General features: G+C 45.9%; 2 protein-coding genes across 4 annotated transcripts; one reads left to right on the top strand and one right to left on the bottom strand.

Annotated features, from left to right (window-relative positions):
- On the top strand, nucleotides 851-13,465 carry LOC8075897 (F-box/LRR-repeat protein 14). Of its 3 annotated transcripts, none has more exons than XM_021463216.1 (16): nucleotides 851-1,052; nucleotides 1,510-1,911; nucleotides 1,993-2,121; nucleotides 2,463-2,697; nucleotides 2,842-2,988; nucleotides 3,335-3,409; nucleotides 3,508-3,579; nucleotides 3,774-3,845; nucleotides 10,273-10,344; nucleotides 10,457-10,528; nucleotides 11,059-11,130; nucleotides 11,380-11,451; nucleotides 12,000-12,143; nucleotides 12,376-12,447; nucleotides 12,642-12,788; nucleotides 12,865-13,465. In XM_021463216.1, the coding sequence occupies exons 2-16, from the start codon at nucleotides 1,705-1,707 to the stop codon at nucleotides 13,047-13,049; spliced, it is 1,773 nt and encodes a 590-aa protein (XP_021318891.1). In that variant the 5' UTR covers nucleotides 851-1,052; nucleotides 1,510-1,704; the 3' UTR covers nucleotides 13,050-13,465. The 3 variants fall into 3 exon arrangements, with proteins under 3 accessions (XP_021318891.1, XP_021318892.1, XP_002448130.1); XM_002448085.2 differs by having other exon boundaries at nucleotides 865-1,052; nucleotides 2,490-2,697; nucleotides 12,865-13,364; XM_021463217.1 differs by lacking the exon at nucleotides 12,376-12,447.
- Nucleotides 13,821-18,367, bottom strand: LOC8075896 (calcium uptake protein, mitochondrial). Its single transcript, XM_021463218.1, has 9 exons — nucleotides 17,816-18,367; nucleotides 17,065-17,132; nucleotides 16,745-16,968; nucleotides 16,370-16,453; nucleotides 15,684-15,897; nucleotides 15,042-15,218; nucleotides 14,848-14,967; nucleotides 14,343-14,617; nucleotides 13,821-14,270 (listed from the first exon to the last, which is right to left on the bottom strand). Exons 1-8 carry the CDS (start codon nucleotides 18,114-18,116, stop codon nucleotides 14,402-14,404), a joined length of 1,404 nt encoding a protein of 467 aa, XP_021318893.1. The 5' UTR covers nucleotides 18,117-18,367; the 3' UTR covers nucleotides 13,821-14,270; nucleotides 14,343-14,401.

Below are 21,802 nucleotides of genomic sequence, written 5' to 3'. Positions count from 1 at the left end.
ACAAATATTGTCCAATTATAGACTAACTAGGCTTAAAAGGTTCGTCTCGTCAATTCTGACCAAACTGTGCAATTAGTTTTTATTTTTATCTATATTTAATACTTCATGCATACGTCTAAAGATTCGATGGGACAGGGAATCTGAAAAATTTTGTAAAATTTTTGCGAACTAAGGCCTTGTTTAGTTCCTAAAATTTTTTAAGATTCCCCGTCACATCGAATCTTGCGGCATATGCATGAAGCATTAAGTATAGACGAAAACAAAAACTAATTACGTAGTTTATCTGTAAATCGCAAGACGAATCTTTGATCCTAGTTAGTCTATAATTGGATAATATTTACCACAAACAAACGAAAGTGCTACTGTAGCGAAATCCAAATTTTTTCTCAAACTAAGCAAGGCCTAAACAAGGCCTTACTAGATCATCACGGGAGGAGCAGCGCTCCAAATGGTACACGTACTACCACAGCCGAATTAAAATCGCAACTGAACCAGTAAAACCGCGGGGCCCACGTGTAGGCCATAGGACGGACAAGCGGCCACGGGCCCACAAAACCGGCAGCGCAACCCGGGGGGGCTGCTGCGGTGCTGCCGTGCCTTGCGCCCCAGGTCTCTCTCTCTCCTCCTTTGCCTTATCCTCTTCGCTTCCCTGTGGTGTGGGCCCCATCCCCACATCCCTATCAGCCACCAACCCATTTGCAAACATAATCACTGACATCTGGACCAACGCAGTCCATACCCCACATGTCAGTGACGAAATTCTGTCGTCCTAGCTAAGTGTCCACTGACGACACGTGGAACTCACGCGCTGCTTCGCCTCTCGCTTTTAACCTTTCTTCTCCGCCTCTCCCTCCTTCCCTTCGTGTCCCCTGTCGCTCTCTCTTCCCCGCTCTCTCTCTCTCTCTCTCGCTCTCGTGTGGGTTCGTCTAATCTAGATTAGATGCGATGATGATGATTCGAGGCGCTAGCTTATTTTAGCTGGAATCCCAGGCTAAACCCTGGCTCCTTGGTTCAGCGGGCCTCCCGGTGAGAAGAATCGCATATCCGATCAGGTAGTTTTGTTCTGTTTCCTGTTAATTCGGGCCGATTTTTCGGTGGTTGTTGATCTGTTCAGCGTGCCGCGAATTTTCCTCTTGCTCTGGTGATTGCAGGTTGGGATTTTGGGCATTCTTCTGCTTTTCGTACTCTCTAGTGGTAATTTGTGTGGTAATTTGTGAAGAGCATTTGATGCAGTTAGTTATCTCGGGGCTATTTGTGTTTCAATAGACAATTGTACGCTCGTAGGATTTATGCTTTGCTCTCTCCGTAGGCGATGGCCGCGTTTACTGTGGTATAGGAGTAGGATCAATATCCTGGTGGGGTTGATTGCATTTAGTACTGGGATAACTTTGCAAGAGGCTTTGATTGCGTGGAACTGCATCTAGTCTAGCTATGCCTTGTGAGCTTGTTTGCTGCAGTGAGTAAAAAACAAACTCTGAAAATCGTGCGATGTTTTTATGGTGCCTGCAGGATGGAGACGGAGAAAGTGAAGTCTGTCCCTGGTCATAATCACGCTGGGAGTGGATGATAAGATCATAAAAAGAAAATTCTGACAAACATCAGTCACAAACTCACAACTCATATTGTTGTGCTTTTTCCCTGAGCCACTGAGGTCAGGAGTGATTGATTGGTTTAAGTTCAGTGCACGCTGCAAGCGGTGGCATCATGGGTAGTGCCTGTTCGAGGAAGAGGGGCCAGTTGGTCCAAGAGGATGATCTCTACAGTGCGAGGTTCTCCAAGAGCGGCAGCTTCAAGTGGCTGCTGCACACGCTGCCCCGCAGCAACTCTGCCGATGTGCAGCGGAGAACACAGGGCCCAGCGCCAGGCCGGTGCCCGTCTCTTGTGGAGCTATGTGTGGCCAAAGTCTGCGAGGTGTTTTATTGCCTTTGTTTGATTTTCAGTTTCTGAAGGGAGTGTGCTTGTTCTTAGCTGAATTGGTGGGGATGATTGCAGGACATAAATAGGTATTCTGATTTCTCCCTCCTGCCCAGAGATCTTAGTCAGCAGATATTCAATGAGCTGGTGGAATGCGGATGCCTCACGGAGGCATCGCTTGGGGCTTTCCGTGATTGTGCTTTGCAGGTGATGATTCTGTTCTTGTTTGGCACACCATTCTAGGTGAACTTAAACACATGAGTTTTTCCACCGTTTTGTGGAAATTTAAGGAATGTTATAATATAACTTTTCCTTTCCTAATATGAACAATGATGTATAATCGTCAAATCGATCAGAACTTGATACCTACTACTCCCTCTGTCCCAAATTATATGTCATTTTAGTTTTTCTAGGTACTTAGCAACATGATGTCAACTATGTACCTAGAAAAGCCAAAATGACGTATTATCTGGAATGGTGGGAGTACTGTTTTGTAGGGGCCGGCATAGCCTAGTCTTAAGCTTACTGTCGTGCACTATGCTGAGCAGGACCTAACATGGGACATCTCTTCACAGGATGTTTGTCTAGGAGACTACCCTGGAGTTACTGATGCTTGGATGGAAGTAGTGGCTTCTCAAGGGCAGTCCTTGCTATCTGTTGACCTCTCTTGCTCAGATGTGACTGATAGTGGATTCAATCTTCTTAAAGATTGCTCAAGCATGCAAAGTTTGGCATGCGATTATTGTGATAAAATCTCAGAACATGGACTTAAGACATTATCGGGTCAGTGTTACGCTGATAGCACAACAGCTGAGTTTGCTGTCCGCTGTATGATATTGCTGTGTCAACCTAATTTAGTATTAGGAATTCTTGTTTAAGAAATTCTTGTTTTTGTTACTCTGCCACAATAATCTCCTAACTTTGTAGGCTTTTCAAACTTGACATCGCTGAGCATTAAGAAATGTGCTGCTGTTACTGCTGAAGGAGCAAAAGCCTTTGCAAACTTAGTTAATTTGGTAAACTTAGACCTCGAGCGATGTCCAAAGATTCATGGCGGGCTTATACATTTAAAAGGTATCCCTTTCTTTCTAAGCTCGTCAGTTATGAATTATATGCAAACCACCACCGTATCTGCTGCAGGCTTGGAAGACTTAGTAGCACCAGTTAATGTTTGTTACCAAGACAATGCTGTTTGAACGTGAATAATGATTATCAAAAGTTAAAATGACTTAGTAGCACCAGTTAATGTTTTTTTACCAAGACAATGCTGCTTGAACGTGAATGATTATCTTTGCATGTTCCAATTCACTAGAGGGGAGAAACTTGTATACACCTATGATGTGAATTCAGCTCATTCTCCATTACATTAGTGCTTCAAACTTAAATTCCACCGGATGCAATGACAAACTTTGTGACGCAGGCTTGAAAAAACTGGAAAAACTGAATATGAGATACTGTAATTGCATCACAGATTCAGACATGAAATATTTATCAGGTAGCACCTCTCCTTAGCTGACTGTTGTAAGGTGCATATCAGTATATCGTAACTTAGAATGATCTCCAAGGCTAACAAATAGTATTTTCCTTCTGTAGATCTCACGAATTTGAGAGAGCTACAGCTCTCTTCCTGCAAAATCTCTGATTTTGGTGTTTCTTATCTGAGAGGTAGCACCAAGAAACACGAATCAATTTCTTCATTTCCTTCACTATAATATTTGGTTCTTGTACATGCCCTTGTGTAGGGTAGGTGTATTTTTATTTTTAACTACTCATTGCTTTTAGTTGTTCAGTAACCATGAACGTTTCATTAAAAATTAGCATTAACTCATTGCTTTTACTTGTTGGATCATTCAATTCAGGTCTGCACAAGCTAGGTCATCTAAACCTGGAGGGCTGTTCAGTTACTGCAGCTTGTTTGGAGGTTATATCTGGTTTGTATCTTTCCTGGGCATACTGTGGCATCAGTTGTCACTTTTGTGAAAATATCTTACATTTAGTCTCAAGAAGTCCCCATCTGTGTTCCCTCTGCGGGCTCTGGCCATGGAAGCTAGTGCCACCAATCATATACAGTTGTCATTATATAGATGATTAAAGATCCAATTAAGAGTACATGGATAAAGTTCCCAAATGTCGGACTAGATACCCTGAGAGTGCTTTTTCAGGCTTTCAGCTATTATCAGGGCAGGTTACTACTACATATACACCTGGACAGGAACATAACCTTTTTTTTTCCTTTTGTTGCTGAGGTGTGCCGAACACAATCTGATTCTGTCATTCTATTATTACTTTCAAAATAAACTTGTTGGCTGGAGTAGGCATTTGTTTTTGAGTTTTGACAAGGGTGTACTTCTTTATGAAGTCTAACCATGCCATGTAGCTGTTACTACTTACTTTTTTCGAAAGAGTGGCAGTCGCATTGCTGCACATATTATTAGAAGAAAAGAATTGACCCAGTTTTTATGGCGAAACCAGGCCCGGAAACTGAGCAACCCCTAGACTCAAAAAGCCAGCAAGACCCACTACTAGAGGAGGACTCCATACTACCAAGAAAAACAACTACAAGGTTTGAAACAGCAGAAAAAACTGGTCAAGAAAGCAACTACGACAAACCATTAACAAAAGAGAGCGACCACACCTATGACAAACCACTAACAACTACGAACAGCTGACCACATGTCAAGGGCGTTCTTGCCCAGCGACGGCGGCCCTCGGCTACGTAGCTCGTAGCCTTGGTCCGTGATAACTGGCGGGGTTATGCCCCCTCGCCTAACCTCGCTGGTCGGGTTATACCCCCTGGCCGGCGGCTTGAGAGAAGAGAGAAGAGAGATAGGTTTAATCTTGCTTGATTCAAAAGGTCTCCAATTACAAGGCTTTATAGCCTGGACTCCCAACAAGAAAGGAAACTAATCTTCTAGACTTAAGGAAACCTGATAATATCTTTCTAAACAAACCATATCTTACCAAACCTGGACTCCCCTTTTCTGGCCAAGCCGCCTGGGCGCCTGGCTAGCCACTAACGGCGCCAGCCCCCTTGGCCAGGCTCTGGGCGCGCTCAGCGGCCCTGCGCACATCGCGCAGCCTGCGACGCCTAGTGTATGTATTTCCCCACATGACATCTCTCCCCTCCTCGAGAGGCAGCTCGTCCTCGAGCTGGAACTGTGGGTAGGAAGCGCGGAAGACGTCAACACCTTCCCATGTAGCTGAAGCCGGCGATGACCCCTTCCACTTGATGAGGACTTGACGCACACCCCTGGCCAAGCGTGACTTGACCACTTGCTCAGGCTCGGGCACCACTGCACCATGGCGGAGCGGAGGAAGGGGCGGCGGAGCTGCTGGAGGCTCGCCGTGGTACTTCTTAAGAAGGCCCACGTGGAACACGTCGTGGATGCGAGCTTGGGGTGGCAAGTCGAGGCGGACCGCGACGTCGTTGATGAGCTCCACCACCCAGTATGGGCCGTAGAACTTGGGCTTCAGCTTGCCTGCAGGAGCCGCGGACAGGGACGCAGCCGGCCTCTGTCGAAGGCGAAGGAGCGCTCAATCTCCCACCAGGTAAGAGACCGGCCGATGACCCCGGTCGTAGTGGCGTTTTTGGACTGCCTGGGCCTGCTCGAGTCGGTGCTTGACGTCGGCGATGAACTCGGCGCGTTCCTCCATGGTCTGAGCCACCGCAGCGACCCGAGTTTCGCCCGGCTCGTAGGAGCGAATGGACGGCGGATCCCGGCCGTACACGACACGGAATGGAGTGTCGTGGAGCGAAGACTGGAACGCGGTGTTGAAGATGTACTCTGCCCACGGAAGCCAACGCAGCCAGTCGCGAGGTCTGTCTCCTGTCAGGCAACGCAAATACATGATGATGACTTTGTTAGCTGATTCGGACTGCCCGTCCGTCTGGGGGTGAAAAGCTGTCGACATCTGCAGTTTAGTGCCGCTAAGGCGCTTCAACTCGCGCCAAAAATTGGAGGTGAACACCGTGTCGCGGTCGGACACGATGGACTGCGGAATGCCGTGCAGCCTAACAACGTCCGCGAAGAATGCTTGGGCCACCCCCTCCGCCGAGTACGGATGCGCCAAGGGAATGAAGTGGCAATACTTGCTGAATCTGTCGACGACGGTGAGGATGACAGACTTGCCCTTAACGCGGGGAAGGGCCTCGACGAAATCCATGGCGATGTCGGACCACACCCCCTGCGGCACGGATAGTGGTAGTAGGAGCCCCGCTGGGTGAAGATGCTCTAATTTGTGGCGCTGGCAGATGGAGCAGCCCCGCACAAAGTCCTGCACCACCGTCTTCATGTGAGGGAAGTGAAAATCGCGACGGAGCCGGTGCAGCGTACGCTGGACCCCCTCGTGGCCCTCCTCGTGGACGGCGCGCAGAGCCTCCTGCAGCAAGGGAGAGGCCGGTGGTAGGTACAGCCGCCCGCTGTACGTGACCAGCCCGTCGGACAGCGCCCAGGGGAGCGCCCGTGTACCCGCACTGATCTCCTGCTGGAGTGCGACAAGGGCCGGATCAGTTGCGTGAGCCTGGCGCAGTCGCTGCACGAAGTCGAAGCGGGGCGCGGACAGCACCAGCACCGCGCTCTCCTCGACAGTATCCCGCCGTGAGAGAGCATCAGCCACGGCGTTCGAGTGCCCCGGCTTGTATTCCACGGCGAAGTCGAAGCCCAGCAGCTTGCCAACCCAGTGATGCTGAGGAATGGTTGACAAGCGCTGATCCAGCAGGTACTTGAGGCTGTAGTGGTCGGTCTTGACAGTGAAGCGGCACCTCCATAAATACGGTCGCCAATGGCGAACTGCATGGACAAGACCGATGAGCTCGCGTTCATAGGCGGCGAGAGCGCGGTGCCGTGGCGCCACGGGGCGGCTGAAGAAGGCAATGGGGTGGCCCTCCTGGACCAGTACCGCCCCGAAGCCATGCGACGATGCGTCGCACTCGACGGTGAACTGCTTGGAGAAGTCCGGCATGGCGAGCACCGGCGCCGAGGTCACCGCGTCCTTGAGGGCGTCGAACGCAGCAGCGGCCTCGGCGGACCACGAGAAGCCGTCCTTCAGCAGGGCGGTGAGAGGTGCTGCGATGGTCCCATAATTGTGAACGAACTTGCGGTAGTAGCCGGCGAGTCCCAGGAACCCACGCACTGCCCGGGCGGACCGTGGCTGCGGCCAGTCCCGCACGGCTTGGAGTTTGGCGGGATCCATGGCGACGCCAGCAACAGAGACGACGTGGCCAAGGTACGCGACCGACGCTGCAGCGAACGCGCACTTGGAGCGCTTGAGGAAGAGTGTGTGACGCTGCAGCTCGTCGAAGACCGCACGAAGATGGCGAAGGTGATCGGCCCAAGTGCTGCTGTAAATCAAAATATCGTCAAAGAACACCAGCACAAAACAACGGAGGAACGGACGAAGAACATCGTTCATCAAAGCCTGGAACGTGGCCGGAGCATTGCATAGTCCGAAGGCCATGACCAGGAACTCATAGAGGCCGTCGTGCGTGCGGAACGCCGTCTTGTGGATGTCCGCCGGCCGCATGCGGACTTGGTGGTACCCCGAGCGGCGGTCGAGCTTGGTGAAGTAGCAGGCCCCATGGAGTTCATCCAAGAGCTCGTCGACCACCGGTATGGGGAACGCGTCTTTGATGGTGAGCGCGTTGAGCGCTCTGTAGTCGACGCAGAAGCGCCACGACCCGTCTGGCTTCTTGACGAGGAGGACCGAGGACGAGAACGCGGAGTCGCTGCGCCGTACGATGCCTTGCTCCATCATGGCGGCGCACTGCCGCTCGAGCTCATCTTTGTGCGCAGCGGGGTAGCGGTAGGGCCGAACAGCCACCGGTAACGCGCCGGGCTTGAGGACGATGCTGTGGTCGCGGGTTCGCTGAGGGGGCAGACCAGCTGGCTCCGCGAAGAGGCTCCCAAAGACGAGCAGCAGCTCGTCCAAGAGGGTCGTCGGTGCTGTCACGGCGGCGCTGAGGGCCGGCGTGGGTGTGGCCACGTCGGACCAGCACACGCGCCTGTCCTGGCGAGTAAAGGACAGGGTGCGCGCGGTGAAGTCCCACTCAATCCGGCCTAGGGTTACCAGCCATTGGGTACCTAGGACCAGATCATAACCGGCGAGGGGCAGAACGTAGAGGTCGACGTAGAAACTCTCGTCGTCGATGACGATCGGCGCCTGTCGCAGCACGCCGGGACACGCGATGCGTTCGCCATTGGCGACGGTGGCGGTGAGGCGCGGGTCGGCGAGGATGGGGAGGCCGGTGCGCGTCGCAGCCGTCTCCGCGATGAAGTTGTGGGTAGAGCCCGTGTCGAGGAGCGCAGTGAGGGTGACGTCGCCCACGGCCACTCGGACCTGCATAGTATCACAGATGGGCATACCCGTGACGGCGCGGAGGGAGAACACTGGGGCAGCTGTCTCGGCATCGTCGGGAACGGCCTCCTCGTCTGCGAGCTCGATCCCGTCAATGAAGAAGATGCGGCGGCAGACCCGGTTGTGACCCCGGGAATACGGCTCGTTGCAATTGTAGCAAAGGCCGAGGCGTCGTCGTTCTGCCTGTTCCTCGGTCGAGAGCCGCTTGACCTGGTTGGGCGCGCCCCTGGGTGGCGGTGCTGGGAGCGCTGGTAGGGCCGGCGCGGGGGGCGGGAGCGCCAGGGGTGCTGGAGCCGGCCTGACCGCCGGCCGAGGTGCAGGACCAGCGCGCGGGGCTGGTGGCGGGAGCGCGGCCTGGGTGCGATCCAGCTCCATCAGCTCGACCTGGCGCGCCAGACTCATCGCGGCGGCGAGGGTCTCCGGGTTGTGGATGCGAACTGCGTGACTCAGGGGCGGAAGCAGGCCTCCTGTGTAGAGTTGAACGCGCTGGGTCTCCTCCAAGCGCCCGGCGCGCGGCAGCAGGGCCAGAAAACGATTAGAGTATTCGTCGACAGTACCTGTGCGGCGACACTCTGCGAGCTCGAAGAGCGGAGCCGATCTCAGGGGCGGCCCAAACCGCAAGTGGAGGAGGTCCTTGAATCGGCCCCAGGAAGGACTGCCCTCGTCCTCTTGCAACTGGATGAACCAGAGCTGGGCGACATCTTCGAGGTTGTAGGACGCCATCCAGACGCGCTCCTCTGCCAAAGTGCGCTGCTGTCTAAAGTACGATTCGCACTTGTTGGTGAAGAGCAGAGGGTCGGACTTGCCGTCGAATCGCGGGAAGTCAAGCTTCTGGAACTTGGGGGGACGGTCCAAATCGCGCTGGCCGCCGCCCGTGCTCTCGGACGTCGAAGCCGACTTCTCCTTCAGCGCCAGCATGTCGGCCTTTATGGAGGATATCTCCTCCTTGAAGGATTTCAGCATCTCGACGATATCGGCGTTTGTAGGAGCAGCCATGGCGGGCTGGGTGGACGCAGTGGAGGATGTAGGGGATGGCGGCGGGGTAGGGTGGGCGGCGGCAGTGGAGGCTTGGGAGGTTGACGAGGATCGGCGTGACCGTGATACCAGGTTGTCAAGGGCGTTCTTGCCCAGCGACGGCGGCCCTCGGCTACGTAGCTCGTAGCCTTGGTCCGTGATAACTGGCGGGGTTATGCCCCCTCGCCTAACCTCGCTGGTCGGGTTATACCCCCTGGCCGGCGGCTTGAGAGAAGAGAGAAGAGAGATAGGTTTAATCTTGCTTGATTCAAAAGGTCTCCAATTACAAGGCTTTATAGCCTGGACTCCAAAGGAAACTAATCTTCTAGACTTAAGGAAACCTGATAATATCTTTCTAAACAAACCATATCTTACCAAACCTGGACTCTCCTTTTCTGGCCAAGCCGCCTGGGCGCCTGGCTAGCCACTAACGGCGCCAGCCCCTTGGCCAGGCTCTGGGCGCGCTCAGCGGCCCTGCGCACATCGCGCAGCCTGCGACGCCTAGTGTATGTATTTCCCCACATGACACCACATGCATCATCATCAACTTAGAAGAACTACTGACTAATTTATGGATTTATTTAGTCCTCTTTTCTTTTCCCTGTGTGAACAAATCTGTTGATGCCTTAATGCACAGAGTAGCCATCTGGACTGTGTTTCTCATCAATGTTTGTGTAAACAGCTTCAAGCCAAGCACTTAGGGCCTTGTTTAGTTACCAAAAATTTTTGCAAAAAATTTTAGATTCCCCGTCACATCGAATCTTGCGGCGCATGCATGGAGCATTAAATATAGATAAAAATAATAACTTATTGCATAGTTTGCCTGTAATTTCCGAGACGAATCTTTTGAGCCTAGTTAGTCCATGATTCGACAATATTTGTCAAATACAAAAGAAAGTGCTACAATGTCCATTTTGCAAAATTTTCTGGAACTAAACAAGGCCCTAGGTACCCGAAACTTTACTAAGACTCAGCGTTGTGCTATTGCAGAACTGGCTTCGTTGGTCTTGTTGAATCTAAGTCGGTGTGGCATATGCGATGAAGGCTGTGAGAACTTGGAAGGTAAACATGATGCAAATTAGTTGTGCTGCAATCTGTCTGTCTATGGCACTAAATTCCATACCCTTCGAGGCTACAAATTTTGTTTAGCTCATTTACTGGCACTGCCTTGCAGGTCTTACAAAATTGAAGGCTCTAAATTTAGGGTTCAACCACATCACAGGTGCATGTTTAATTCATTTAAAAGGTAAGTTTTATCCACTTGTTATCTTTATATTAGTTCATCATAGCATTTGCATCTAAGAAACAAATATTTTGCATATTTCATGGAAAAGCATTTTGATGTAGTATTCCGTAAAACCTAATCACTATGTCTAAGAAAAATAATCAGACCTTTTCCAGTGGCTCATCTCCTTATCCTTCCTCCAGCGCCCTGGCCCTCCCCTCTCTTCTTGCTCTCCATGGTGCTCCAGCGTTGGGTGGGGGCTTGGGCCTCCCTGCTGGATCAACCCATGTCTTTTCCTTTCTTTCATGTGTAAGTAATGCTGATAAGATGAAAAGCAGATGCAAGCCTGGAATGGCATCTTGCACTCTTTGTCCTAACATTGTGTGCAGCACAGCCTATAAGCACAACATTTACTGGAACCGTGGAAAACCACACTTACTGTATTTATCGTTCTAGAAGTGCATCAGAATTATGGTGTCCCTTAGTATTGATTCATGCGTAATGAGGAAATTGCTTTTCAGTTCTTTTCTGATGCCCTATGTTCCTTTCAGATTTGATCAGCTTGGAGTGCTTGAACTTGGACTCATGTAAGATTGGTGATGAGGGTCTATTTCACCTGAAAGGTCAGGGTTCAATGCATTGGTAAATTCTAGATTACAATGGCAGTTATCAATTTCTCCTTGTTTGCCTGGTGTTTTGTTAAGAAAAAGGTTAAGACAAAAACCACTGAATAAACTGTTGCCTTTTAACTCTCTTTTGTTCTTATTAACCATTTCTCTCTGATGAAATCCTAAACATAGATACTATAATCTGTGTTTTTCTGTTGTTGCAAAGCATCTTTTAATCTATCTTTGCACCTTGATGTGCTATAGGCCTCATACAGCTAAAAAGCCTGGAGCTTTCAGACACTGAAGTTGGGAGCAATGGACTTCGTCATCTGTCTGGTTTGTTTAAAATGCCTGCAGAAATGCTAGTATTATTGGCAATTGGTTTTTCTTTTCTTGTTAATCCATACCGGTAGACCAGTTCAAATTGTGTAATCGCTTTTTAATTTAGTATGTGTTCGGTTTGAGGAATGGGCTGGTCCATCATTTTCTCCCTCACTTTTGTGTTTGGTTCTGGAATATAATGGGTTGATTCTCCACCACCTCATCCTCACAAACCAATAATTTGTATAGACTATGAAGCACCACCTCATATAATTGAGGAATGGATGATTCCACTAAAATTTATGGGATGAACTCATGGTGCACCACCTCATATAGACTATGATGGTTCCTCAAACCAAACACCTCCTTGACATTGTTGCTACAGCCTTTGATGAAATTAACATGTGCTCTCAATAGATGTTCCTTATTCATACACTTTTCTGATTCCCTATTTTAAATCGTTATTACACTAGGGTGGCCCGTTATACTAGAATGATTTTAAATTGTTACAAATAGTTCACATTTTGTCTTAAATAAAGTTCTTAAGTCATCTGTTTCTGCAGGTCTACGTAATTTGCAGAGCATCAATCTCTCTTTTACATTGGTTACTGACATTGGTTTGAAGAAGATCTCTGGCTTGAGCTCACTGAAGTCTCTTAATCTTGACAATCGCCAAATCACAGATACTGGTTTAGCATCTCTTACAAGTATGCTTCTCATGTTAGTTGGATATGTTGTGACTGTTTTTGTTTAAACACAAGCATCTTATCACTTATAACTATAATGTTGTCATTTCTCTGATTAGCTCATTTTCATTTCTGGTGGTGGTGGTTTGTTTCATGTGTAGTTGTATCTAGCAGGGTTTTCCAGTGTCATTAGGCAATGTTTTGCGCTGTAAACTATATCATCGCCTTAGTTAAGATCACTTGGTTAATGCAGATCTCACTGGATTGACACACCTTGACCTATTTGGAGCTCGCATAACTGATTCTGGCATGAACTGCTTCAGATGTAAGTATGCGTACTCAAAAGACTGTTAGCGCTAAAAAATGCAGCGGCTTCTCTTGGTGCACACTACCTTGATGGAATGCATCTCAATTCTTTGTTATCTTGCTGGAGCATTGCACTTGTTTATATCAGTGAATTTCTTTCCATTTGTAAATAAAGAATCACATTGCATTTTAAATATCATACCACCGTTTCAGTTTTCAAGAATCTTCAGTCCCTGGAGGTCTGCGGTGGGTTGATTACGGATGCCGGTGTGAAGAACATCAAGGACCTGAAAGCTCTGACGTTACTCAACCTATCTCAAAATGGCAACCTCACGGACAAAACCCTAGAGCTGATCTCTGGTACATTTTCGTTGTTCTCCACGTGTGCATTTATCAGCAAGACCGTTCTCGTCTCAATAGTTGCATCTGTTGACAGGCCTGACCGCGCTGGTGTCGTTGAACGTGTCCAACTCCCGGGTGTCCAACTCAGGCCTCCACCACCTGAAACCGCTGCTGAACCTGCGCTCCCTATCCCTGGAGTCCTGCAGGGTGACGGCAAGCGAGATCGATAAGCTCCGGCTGGTCGCCCTCCCCAACCTGATCAGTGTCCGGCCGGAGTGATAGGACCAGCACTTCCACAGCGACCTGTAACTGTAAAGCAACTGCTGCTTGACTAGAGCAGGTCGCCTTGTACATACTTTTGCAAGAACGAGATGTCTGTACATATTGTTCTTTGTGTCGCGTCGGTGTGCCTGATGGCAACGGATACCTCCGTGTCACCGTGTGCACGGTATCCCACGGATCCTGTGATAGGAAGGAACAATTGTAAATATGTCGTGCTTCCTCCATGTGGGGTGCTCCTGTGTAAATAGATTGGTGCATTGCTAAATACCTCTCCTTGGCTGCTGTGTAAATAGATTAGTGCATTTCTAAATACCTCTACTTGGTATCGGTTAAATGCTAGTTTTGATGTAAAATCGTGGTATCGGTTAAATGCTATAGTTTTTATGTAAAATCGTGGTATCGGTTAAATGCTAGTTTTGTTGTACCAATTGCTGCGGTCACGGTCATTGAGGGGAGCTCAACTCTCATGAGCGAAGGAGAACCAACTTTCATGCGCGAAAGGAGAACTGTAACCTCTGGTGTATTTGAAGGCACCCATAGATTATCCCATTTGGCGATGCTGTGTAACAGGAGTGATTTGTCTTAGCAGCAACTGTGGGTGTGCATGTCTTGTGTGCATTATATTGTCTAATACGTGTTCGATGAAAAAAGAAACTATAAATCTGTCTTCACGTTATTAATGGCTGATTGTGGCCTGTTTGGTACTCTATCTAGAATAGTTTGGTGAACCGAAAACAAATTTATTTTATAGAAAAATTGAACTGAAAATTCAAACTAAAAATTGCTGTTTTTTTTTCTTATGATTATGGAACATACATATGAATATGCCTATGTAATTCCTCTTCTCCCAATTACAGTTATGTCAATGGGATAGGATTTGGATTTGGATTTTTTCTTATTCAGACAGCTCACAAGAAAGAAGAAAAAAGAAAAAAGAAAAGAAATTGTCTTCTTGTCTTCACGTAAATGGCTGGTTGTTACCTGCTACCTGGTTGGTCTGTTTGGCACTCTAACGCTATGGTCTACTACATTTGACAAGGTTTCATATATTGAGGTCATATGGGGTTTACTTTACACATGAGAATAACACAAGGTATCTCTCAGTCCTAGGGCTGCACAGTACACTATTTACAATTACAGCTGCTGCAAACGACATATACAAAGTCGCCGTAACGATCAGCGATCAACAATGCACTGCTTGGTGATTACCTTCTGCGCCTGAACATCGATGAAAACAGTGTCAAGACAGGATATCATAACAGGGGAAGAACAAACTTATCTCATACGTACCGGGAGATGACAATCAAAGGCGAATGACGGATACAGTGAGAATCAAATAGGGGTCTCAATCAGAGAACCACCTGTTGAAGTGAAGAACACTTCCTACCGCTGAACCAGCAAGACAAGAACCCCAATGGACCTGGTATTGTTGGTTGACGAATATCATTTTCTCTTCTTTGTAATGCTCTTAAGAACTCTTCCGAGCTCAGGTTCCCATCCTGATTTGTGTCGAACACATGGAAAATAATGTCTACCACTCTATCAGTTAAGCGGACCCCACAAACCTACAAAGCAAACCAGAATGAATAATTAGATAACTAGACATCAGTTAGAAGCTCAGTGACCTGGTTTTCAAAAAACAAATTATGCTGACCATTAGGTGAAGCAAGTCAAAACTGACTTCTCAGTGATTAGCCAGCTAACCCATAAGTCTACTTAGTCTTAGCAGTTAATTTAGATTTGTGGTAACAAAATAACATAAATAAGCATGTCAAACTTGGTAAAAAAAACTTACGTGTTGCGCCGCACGTTTTAGATCCTCCTTTGTCAATAACCCATTCACTTTCCCGTAAGCGAAGATAGCCATCGACAGTGGCTCCAATCTTCGTCGCAAGTCAGCAAATGCCTTAAACTCCTGAAGTCGCAAATAAACATCCATGAGAATAACAAGAGATAAACTGAGTAGAATATCAAGAAGGCAAGTCATACCTCAAAGGTGATGCGTATGTCCTTGAGATCTGGCTCCTTGACCAAACTATCAACTCTATCGAGCAGCTTGTTGATATGGTTCATGTCAGCAGAAGCAACCATGGACAATGCAAAATCCTTTGCTGGTATTGTTTTAGACGACTTGACATCATAATGACTGAACTCCAGTCGAATAATCTGAATACAAGTATAGTATGAAATATTCAGAAGTAAATTGTGTAGAATGCAAAATAAATAGTAGTATCAAATAAAGCCAAGTAGTATCAGATAAATAAATTGGGTAGAATGAAAAGAGAAACAGATGGCTTTTAGAACACAGTGCATCTAAGCTCTAGTAATACATGTTGTGTCATTTTAAGAACTTCAGTTAAATTTGGAAAAATTTCAATAGCCTACTTAAAAGGGAAAATTTTTAATAGCCTACTTAAAAGGGATAAAGACAACATAAAACTATAGCAATTACTGAGGCAATTAAAAAAAGAAGTCAACTATTTGGCAGGCAGACATATGTCTATCTATGCTATGAAAAAGGTGTTTGAATAAAACATAAATGCATTTTTCTTCCGTTCTTCCATGTAAGTCAGGGTCAACATTTGTGGACAAGTCATCATGTTGGATCAAGGTACCAAAGAAGTAAATCACCTCATCATGCAATTCCTTCAAAAATTTTGAAAACTTGTCACAGTGTAGAGGTTCATTCCCATCACTCCCAAAGAAGTACTCAACCACCCCACCATTTTCCACAGGCTGGCCAACTTTAAGTCCAATACGTAAACCATCCTTATGAGTGGACCCTTGTCTGTTAAAGGACCGCATCAGTGCCATTACTTTCTTAAACTCTTCTCTGTCTATCACCCTGAAAAATTATCATGTCCCAGATGAGAACAACAAATTTACAGTGAAGAAGGTGGCCAAAATTTGTTCATACCCTTCTTTTACCATCAACAAACAAGTCAGATGATTGAACATGCTCATAACGAGCAGGTCCTTTTCTGGGCGAGATAAATTAACTGCATGCAATGATCACAGGTAAACAACAATACAGCACAAACAAGACCATATTAACTGTATTCTTGTTTATGCATGAGTACAGAAGAACATACCTTTATCAGCATTACTAAACAACATATGTATACACAGGAAAGAAATTTCAAACTGAAGCAAACAGAACTTGAAGAATTAAATTTCCTCTCAAACCATCAAATTTTATCATTTGTCAAAACCAAATATAAGTGTACATGTTGAGAAATTTCTGGTCAACAGATACGTTACAGCAGGGGCAGGGAACCTATTGTCAAGCTTAGAGCAATGGTAGGATAAGAACTCACCCGCTGTGGTCAACGTCGAACATTTTGAAGGCCACAGTGAAATTCGACTCAGGAATGCTGAGCAATGTCACAAAAAAGATGTACCTGTCAATACGACACATACAATTTAGAAACCAATAATATAATATGCCTGTGAAACAATGCATCAGATGGCAAATTGCTAATGCATCGCACCATGACTTCCAATATATGCATCATATCTACAGCGTCGCATCATGATTTATCTACATCAGTTATCCTGAACATATGCTAGACAAACACCTACAGATTTTAAAGATTTCTTACAGCAAATGATGAGTATTTATGCAGGAGTACAAATTCCCAGTTCAACATTCTAAATTGGGCCATCATTTTTCTAAAGTTCATTCCACTTACTCAGCAAAGGAGATGAGACCATCACTATTTGTGTCGAACAGCATAAAGAACTCCGATGGAGCACAATGCAACTCTCCAGGGCTCCGCTCCCCCCTTAATCTTCCTTCACGAACTATGGTGGACTCTGATGGAGGAAAAACAGGGACTACTGCTCTCATCAAGTCATCAGGCAACATGTAAACTTCCCCTTCTGGGTTCCTCACAGATGCGAAGTACTCAAAAATCTATTCATGAATATAGCCATATATTTAGAAATTTGGTTTGCCAAAACTTAATAGAATTTCCCAGAACTGCCCATAATGCAGCGCTTCAAGCATTACCTTCTCAGGAGGACTGAGAAGCCGTATCCTCTTCTCATAGTTAAAGAACACCCTTCTCCGGAATGAGTCTGTAGAGAGAGTAGATTAAAGAGGAGGGCAAAAATGGTAGGATTGTGATCAGATCAGATCAATACAGTACTCAAATTTGCAAAGCTTGAAGAAGATAAATACGATGCACTCAGACAATTAAGCAACGCTACACTCTTTTTTTTTTTGCGATCACAACGAAGGCGCGTATTTCATTGTATTTCATTAAGCAGAATAGAGTTTGCAAAAGCAGTGCATGCTTACGTGCTGTTGATCAAAAAGCAGACATCGTAACAGACTTTACTGAACGGTGCCCCCGTGTCATGTATAGTTTGGCATCTGCCAATTGGCTTATCACATACTCCTATCTACAACTGGATCGGTACAGCCGGGGGAAAGCAAACGTGGCTTATCACATACTCCTATCTACAACAGGATCGGAACAGCCGGGGGAGCACCGTACATGTCGCAATTCATCAAGCAAGCAGGCGATCAAAATCAGTAGACGCGACACCTTTCGGGAAGAAGGAAGATGACCTGCCACCTCTTGTAGCTTTACAGAGCAAAAGCTCCAAAATCCTAACGCAAAACATTAAGCCAAGCCACACTAAACAACAGCGGCGGCGGTGACCACCAAACCCCTCACTCCCTCAGCAAACACGGAGACCGACAGGGAGGTAGCGCATCAGGAGGAAGCAAGCAAACGGCAAAGGAGGACGCTCACCTGCAAACAGGAACCACCCCTTCTCCTCCTCCCGCGCCTCCGTGGCGCCGGCGCCAGCGCCGGCGACCGAGATCTGACCGCCGGGCACCTCGCCAGAGTCGGCAAGCGACGGCGGTTTCAGCCACAGCCCGAGCCCGGACACGGCCACCGCCACGGCGGCGGCGGCGATCGCGGCCTCGCGTCCGTTCCCCGCCCCCGTCTCGGTCGCCGCGGCGCTGGAGAAGGCCCGGGCCGGCGGTGGCGATCTCAGCCGCCCGAGGGTCGATCGAAGGAGGCGAGCCGCGCTGGGCAGAGGAGCCATGGCGGTGGAGGTCGGTCAGTCGGATCAGCGGGCCTCGCGGCGCGGCGAACGGTCGCTGCGGATAGGGACGAAGTGGTTACGGGAGGAAGACGAGGACAGAGGATTCACTGGAGGACACTGGACAGAGGGGAGGAAGCGGCGATGCGTAGGTGCAGAGCAGGGGAAGGGAATAAAACGAGGGGGAGGCGACGGCGCGGCGGCAAGTGGAAGCTTTGGGTGCGGACCGTGTGGGGGACGACGCGTCGCTGCAGTGGCGAGGACGCCGCCTTTCGCGATGGTTACCAGACGCCCGGGCGGGCGCAATGTGCTACGGCCACCAAAAACCAAAAGGGAAAAAAGATGTGTTCGCGGAAACAGGTTCATGCTTTACGTGGTGCGCGTGTGTACAGTGTCTCTACTCACTTGGTCATTAATAGGATGGAAGATTATAGTGTTATAAACAAAAATAGGTGCGTAGTAAAGCTAAAAAAGATTAGTCCATTTTTAAATTATTTTTCAAAAATATAGTACATTCGAAGTACGTTGCCACATCTGCATACCAGAGCTCGTCTGATGCCATGCACTAGTTTCTCTATAGAGGAGATGGTTTGAGAGGTGAGATAAAGAGATGTTCCGCAAAATAATTACATTTATAAATTATAACAAGAGCTATGAGAAGATTTTGCGTCTGGTTGTTCGTTTGGCTAATAAGCCATGGCAGAAAGTACCGTTGGTTGATTTATTGTGAGAGAAAAACACTACTAAATGACTGGCAGATTTGGCTAATAAGCCCAAACAAACAAAGATTGACCAGCATGTTGTGCAAACTATAGAAACTCTAATCAAGACCACAAGACTCTAATCCGATGGCTAAAGATAAAGGTGGGTCATTTTAGCACTTAAACACCCCCACTCATCCCATCTTAATCTTAGTTTTTGTAAAACACTCCCAACATGCCCAGCGCCGGTTCTTAATTCACGCTGGGCATGCTAGGTGTTTTGCAAAAATTGAGATTAGAATGGGATGAGTGGAGGGTTTAAGTGCTAAAATAACCCACCTTTACCTCTGGCCATCGGATTAGCGTCTTGTGGTTTTAGTTAGAGTTTCTATAGTTTACACAGCAGGCTGGTTTCCATAGCATATGTTGTCTTCATTGAATACCTACTATAACTACATGTTAAAAAATGGTTGAATCAATATTTTTTGTCTTTTAAATTTTGAATGCACGTTCTTAAAAGTTTGGGTCCGCCTCTATGTAAATCACAATATTTCTTGTTCCATGTGCAACATTGGAGGTTTTATAGATAACTATTATGTTGACTTAATAAGATTATACGACATTGTATATTAGACTGCTAATAACATAATGTCAATATACTTACCCCTGATCTTAACGGATCATATGGCTGCACAATTGGATTTTACAACAAGGTTTGCAATTTTGCAATATTTCATCGAAATTTTATCATTTTTCGGTGGCTGCTGAAAGAGAATTATGAAATTTCAGATTACATTAATACATATGCTATATAACTTTGTACTTATATCTTTTATTGTTTATGTTGTATATTCTTCTCTAGATGTGTAGTCATAAATAATGTTAATATTTTGTTTAGATCTATTTTGTAAAAAGAAAAAACTCATACTTCATGTATAGGTCTCAAGATATTTGGGCGATTTTTCAGTAGTTTCGACGTGATCTAAAATTGAAACCTGATTTACAACCGAGTATATTGGTTTTAGTTTTTACCCAATCTCATATCTGTTTGTAGATCGCGTGGGGTTCTACGTTTCCCATTACGATCTCCACCTGTCGCTCTCGTCTTATAAGAAAAGCGCTCGAGCCGGAGAGTCAACCGGAGAGAGGCAGGGCAAGAAATGATTCGGAAGCAAGAAAAAGATGCATCAAAACGAAATGGACCCACGTGCACTACGTCGTGAGTCGTGACAGAATTATACCCACTGTGTGTGGGAATGGAGAAAAGAACAAGATGATTCGTACTCCCTCCATACCCAGGGTCTTGTTTGGATGCTTTCAAAATTTCAAAAGTTTACAAGATTTCTTATTACATCGAGTTTTGGATATATACACAAAGTATTAAATATAGATAAACAAAATAAATAATTGTGCAATTTGCTTGTAAATTACGAGACGGATCTTTTGAGCTTATTTAGTCCATGATTGGACACTAATTATCAAATACAAACAAAAATGATACAGTAGCCTCCAAAAGTTTTTGCATCTAAACAAGGTCTCTCTAAAGAAAGTCGTTTGGATAAGATTTAAGTTAAACTTTGAGAATATAAATCATGAATAACTTTTAAGTTGTTAAATTTGAAAATATGAAAACCATATGAATAGATTTGTCTTGAAAAATATTTTTATAAAAATATATTTATAATATTTTTTGATAAATATTTTTATAAAAACAAGCAGACAAATTTATACTTTAAAAATCATATCATTATTCTAAACGGTACTGTAGCATTTCGTTTTTATTTGACAAATATTATCCAATTATGGACTAACTAGGCTCAAAATATTCATCTCATGATTTACAGACAAACTATGCAATTAGTTTTTGTTTTCATCTATATCTAATGCTTCATACATGTGCCACAAAATTCGATGTGACGAGAAATCTTAAAAAAATTAGTTTTTGGGGTGAACTAAACGAGGCCTTAGCCCATGAAAATTTTCTATTCAACTACTGTATCCCTTTTATTTATATTTAATAATTATTATTTAATTATAAATTTACTAGACTTAAAAGATTTATCTTATAAATTACAGATAAATAATTAATTTAGTTATTTTTATATATTTAATATTATATATATATTTAGAAATTTGATGTATCAAAAAATATTGAACTTTTTTTTAATCTAAACTACCCCTTCGAACTCTGGCACTTTGCCGCCGGCGGTTTTCCTTGGCGGTTGGGCGGCGGCCGCCCACAGGAGATCAGGGTGGGTGTGACTGGGTGTGTGTAGTGTAACGTGTGATATTCAAACGCATGCATATATGGGGATTACAAAATCCTTCTTGAAATCGCGAGACGAACTTATTAAATCTAATTAATTCATTATATGTTATTGTAGTAATTAGTATTTAATTATAAATTAATTAGGTTTAAAAATTCGTCTCGAAAAGTATTTATAATCTATCAAATTAGTTATTTTTTATTTATATTTAATACTTTTTATATGTGTCTAAATATTCAATAGGAGGCGAGAACTAAACAAAACCTACGTGCAATTGTCGGACCTTTTCGATCCCTCAATCAAAAAAAAAAGAGGGTGCGGTGCATTGCGGTGGGCGCGCCCACCGGTCCTTCACTACCGTCGATGATGCTCCTGCGCAGTGACGTGGACCAAAATTGCATCACAAAGGCCAGCTCGTCAGGCCGGCACCTTCAACTCGACGTTTATTTGTGTTTTCTTGCTTCCTTTGTTCCGATCCAAATCATCGTTGGCTGATTTAGGCTCGACATTTTTCGGCCGGCAAATCTAGCTAGAGAAAAAGAAAACGTGGGGCTGCACGACTTCGCCGTGCTGTATTCAGTATTTCTTCTTTCTTTTTTTTTTGCGAAGACTGTATTCAGTATTTCAGTTGAGTGGATTTTTGGGACATGCTCCAGAATATAAAAGAAAAGACCAGTATAGCATACACATAAGTACTTTTAAGTTTTAATTACAAATGAAA

The sequence above is a fragment of the Sorghum bicolor genome, chromosome 6, assembly GCF_000003195.3.
Source record: "Sorghum bicolor cultivar BTx623 chromosome 6, Sorghum_bicolor_NCBIv3, whole genome shotgun sequence".
Lineage (NCBI taxonomy): Eukaryota > Viridiplantae > Streptophyta > Magnoliopsida > Poales > Poaceae > Sorghum > Sorghum bicolor.
Note: the sequence above shows the minus strand (reverse complement) of the source record. Positions and strands in the feature narration are given on the sequence as shown.